Source organism: Cantharellus anzutake, assembly GCF_015039405.1.
Source record: "Cantharellus anzutake strain C23 chromosome Unknown EI90scaffold_56, whole genome shotgun sequence".
Taxonomy (NCBI): domain Eukaryota; kingdom Fungi; phylum Basidiomycota; class Agaricomycetes; order Cantharellales; family Hydnaceae; genus Cantharellus; species Cantharellus anzutake.
In genome coordinates, this window is record NW_024067006.1 from 215,489 (window position 1) to 219,572 (window position 4,084).

The 4,084-nt window shown below is 47.3% G+C and overlaps 2 protein-coding genes across 2 annotated transcripts; both read left to right on the plus strand.

The window, feature by feature from the left end:
* Positions 1-1,828: 1,828 nt before the first annotated feature.
* On the plus strand, positions 1,829-2,161 carry EI90DRAFT_3129283 (uncharacterized protein; the record flags this gene model as incomplete). Its single annotated transcript, XM_039064181.1, has 1 exon — positions 1,829-2,161. The coding sequence occupies one exon, from the start codon at positions 1,829-1,831 to the stop codon at positions 2,159-2,161; it is 333 nt and encodes a 110-aa protein (XP_038911959.1).
* Positions 2,162-2,422: 261 nt separating this feature from the next.
* On the plus strand, positions 2,423-3,611 carry EI90DRAFT_3129284 (uncharacterized protein; the record flags this gene model as incomplete). The annotated part of the gene is made up of 5 exons (XM_039064182.1): positions 2,423-2,602; positions 2,659-2,844; positions 2,907-3,194; positions 3,273-3,321; positions 3,373-3,611. 5 exons carry the CDS (start codon positions 2,423-2,425, stop codon positions 3,609-3,611), a joined length of 942 nt encoding a protein of 313 aa, XP_038911960.1.
* Between the last annotated feature and the right edge of the window lie 473 nt (positions 3,612-4,084).

Genomic DNA, 4,084 nt, shown 5'->3' on the forward strand with positions numbered 1-4,084 from the left:
CTGTGCTCTGCTGCGCTGAACTGCAGCTCTACTGCAGTCAGACTGCGCCTAGAATCCTTATTGTCCTTCCTCACCTAAGCTATTTTAATGGTTAATTAGAACTTGACTGCGCTGCATTTTGTTGGAAAAAGTTCAAATCCGCATCAATACATTGCAACGTGATGCAATGACCAAAACGGGTATGGGGCGATGCAATGGTTGCATCGAACACTTAAACGTTGCAACGGCAGAGGCCGGGGCCCAATACATTGCAACGTGACCCACAGCGTTGCAATACATTGGTTCCATTGCAACATGGCCTATTGGGTTAAATACATTACAACGTGACCCATTAGGTTTCAATACATTACAACACTAGGGGTTGTATTGCGGTAAAAAGTAATTTATTATATCGCATTGTCGTACTTGGGACTCGAACACCGGACCTTGGAGTTACCGTGGGAGCATTAGGCCGACATACAATGTATTACACAATATACTATGACTACAAGAATACATACATTACCGCTCGGCCAGCGAGCCCTTACTGATTCAGGGTCAACCTTAGGTTTCTTATATATAGCTAGAGACGTTGGAGAGACTCCGAACCAGGCTCATAGAATGAATCCGCTGTTCTACTTTCGGCGTTATCCTCCTCCATTCCCGTTTCGCCTTTCATTGTGTTTACCGGGTCGCTTCCTTATCAGAGAGTGTCGCTGTTCTCACGTTATCTCATTCCCGTTTTCCCTCCATCTCTCCACTTGCCTCAACCACAAAACCCGATCGATCGTTTGTGCAACTTAGTATCACACTTGCACAATCTGTAATTGTGCATATCCCTTCACCACCATCCAACAATCAACATCTTATCGATCAACCCACGCAACGCACCCCCACCCTGCGCGACCTAGATCTCGCCCAAAATCCGTACCTGCTCACTTGCAGGCAAGGTGGATCAGAGCGCCGGGCAACTTCGACGCTGCGGAGAGGGGTTGTTCAGTGGTATTAGGTGCGTAACATTCAGTATGTTGTGAAATGGCTCACCTGGGTATGACATGGGGACGTTGGGTGTCATATTGCAGGTGTTGCCTTGACATTGCTGTACATTGTGCTGACCAACGTTGAATCCCCACCGCTGTCTCATCACTCCCCACTCCATACCCACTGTATCATAATGCCCCGGCCTTCCTGGAACCAACCCGACCGGCATGGGCACCTTCCAACTACCGCCGCAACACCGCCCACACCCACCAAATCACGGCCGTTGCCATCACCTCCGGGGTCTTCAACTATTGCACACCATCACCATCGGCAATTTGGTGTCGGGCTGAACTGTTGCAAACTCCCCCTGTCCGGCATCCTACCTCATATCCGCAAGCCATTTTCCTCCCACCGCTTCCATCAAGTTGATTGGGCTTGTGCGACGTTTAGGTTGGGTGGGGCATCTTCAGTGCCGTTTGTCGCACATTCCGTTTCCCGTTGCCGCGTCCATCGGCGCTGTACCACATATTACTATTTTACTCAATGTACGGTAGTATTAGATGTGAGCAATCTAATTTTGGCTATCTATCCACCCATAAAACAACCACAGCACTGTTGTACAATCTGATACTGTGCTGATGGACCGATTGTGTGTACGCGCGTGGGAATATTACCGGTTATATTCATACATGCCGATTACCCGTGCCCTGTGATATTCTTGCATATTCTATGATCATGTGATCCTATCGGTGTATTGTTTGGTTTCCTAAATACCGTGCTCTTCATGTATATAGCTGAGACTTGCTGGGGATGTTCCTTTCCCCCAGCCTTAATCACAACTAGGTTCATTAGCACAAGTACTACTGCTATGTCTGCCTCACCAAGCTCTACTGCCTTCCGATCCCGTGGCTTCCAGGCACCATCTAGTTCTACACCAGTGCAACCACCTACTGTGTCTGATCTGCCCATCAACACTGATGTGCATGGTGAAGCTGATGACAGCGAAGTTGCTGGAGACACCAACAACAATGGCACTGATAGTGATGACCCTACCCCTGGTGATGCCTCTACTGTCAAAAGCATTGAGACTTTGATCACAAAATATGCAGCCCTTTATGCCATTTTCCATTCTCCTTTTTTATCGAAAGCTTCCCTTCTGGTGGAACTCAGCAGTGATTTCCACTCATGGGCACCAACATAAATGTTTTCATCTGTTGAAAATTTCAATCAATTCTGTGTCCACAAAATCTCACAATGAAATATCCTATCTTAACAAATGAGCTCCGCACTCATTCTGGAGCTATGCCTTGGTCAGCAAAGGTATGTACTCATGTGCTAGTGATTCTCCTTGTGGCTTTCACTAATTAGGCATGTCTGGTACAACTAGTTTGTTTCAGCTGTTGGGGCACGAAGGTGGCAAATGATGAGCCGCTTGCGGCAATCAAGTTTTCAACTGTTTGGCATGGACCTAAGCATACCAGTGCTGAAGTTGGGTCATGGCCCAACTGTGGAACAACTTCAAGAATATTTGGGAGTAATCCCTGATTCTACCAACCCCTTCGACCACTTGCCTTTGTTCTTGTTCCCAGACAATGACCAATCTCATCATCAACATGTGTTTCGCTCACAGGTCCTTGCAGCTGTAAGTATTTCACTTGTGGGTTATACATATTATTCTACTCACAGTGCTACAACAAGGGGATAATTGTCATTATTTTTGGTCCTTCTGCACTCAATGGCCCTGTTTCTTCCATCCCCTTTCCAGGATCCCCTGAGCTTGAGAATTGGGAGCCTGCAAAATTATATGCATCACAAAGGGCACTAGGGAGCATGTATGAGGTAACTGAAATAACCCCTGGCACTTTGGCCATTGTTTCAATGCTGGTATGCCATAAGTAGAATTCTGCTTGAGAATCTTGTGCTGACCAATTATATCTAAACAACAGGTTTATTTCATTTTGTCTGGTGACACTGAGATGGTTTCTGGTTCTGGCAAGCCCAGTGCCACCAACTATGTTGATATCCTTCTCAACTTCTACCATTTTATCCTTACCCTACTTCACCGAGAGAAAACGACCACAGTCCAACCAATGCATAAGACCATGGATTGGTACAAGCATTTGTTGTTTGGTCCTCCTGCAGGAGCAGGAGATGCACATGCATCAGGACGAGCTGGAAGTCTTTCTTTGGGCCTGAGTGCTCTTCTTGAAGAAATGGAGCTTAGTGGCAGTAATGTGAGTCTTCCATCAGATTTGCAGGAATTGATGCAGGCTAGAGTTCCACACTGTGTGAGTACTAAAAATTTACCATAGGAAGCAGATCCAGTGTCACTCAATGTTAATGTTTCCTCTGAAATGCCTCGTGTGTTCAGCCAATTTTCCCTTATATATTTTGGTACTGACAATTTTGCAGAAGGTCCAGAACCAGATGTACAGACTGAAGTGGTGGCTACCCCAGTCAGCCTGGATGAGGGGAGGGAGACAAGGTATGGGTGCAGAGGCCGGGCCCACACAGGTGACACTTCTGGGAATGACAGTTCTCGAGAAGTTAGTCGTGGAAGGAGAGGCCAGAGAGGTGGAGCCTGGGGTAGCAGCAGTCACAGAGGTCGTGGAAGTCATGGAGGCAACAGCACTACACATGGTGATGAATAGGTACCGTCAATGTACAACTCCTCAAATTCTTTGTCTGCATGTAATGTTAGTCTCTATGTGTAACATCTTGTCAGGGACAGCTCTGAAAGCAGCAAAGTCCTGGTGCTGGGGACTTGGTGGGACGAGAAATGGCTGTGCATAGTGGTGGTCCTGTTGTGGGGTGAGTGTCCCCAACCACTTAGTCTGAAGTGTGAAAGTGAGAAGAAGCCTATTTCCTCTTCCTATATATATCCTGTATGATACATTATAGTACTTTAGCTCTAATATCGATTTGACCATGACCCCCAAGTCCTGACCCCAGCAAGGCAACCCCAGTGAGTCTGAAATGAGGGCCAAGAGACAGCTAGGGGGCACAGTGCTCCTTTAAAGTCGCTGAGGCCAAATGCCCTACCCTCGGGCCTTGTTCACAGCATCATGGCCATCGCAGCCTATAGTGGCCTGCAATGGTGATCTTTGGTGCCAACCCTGGACCA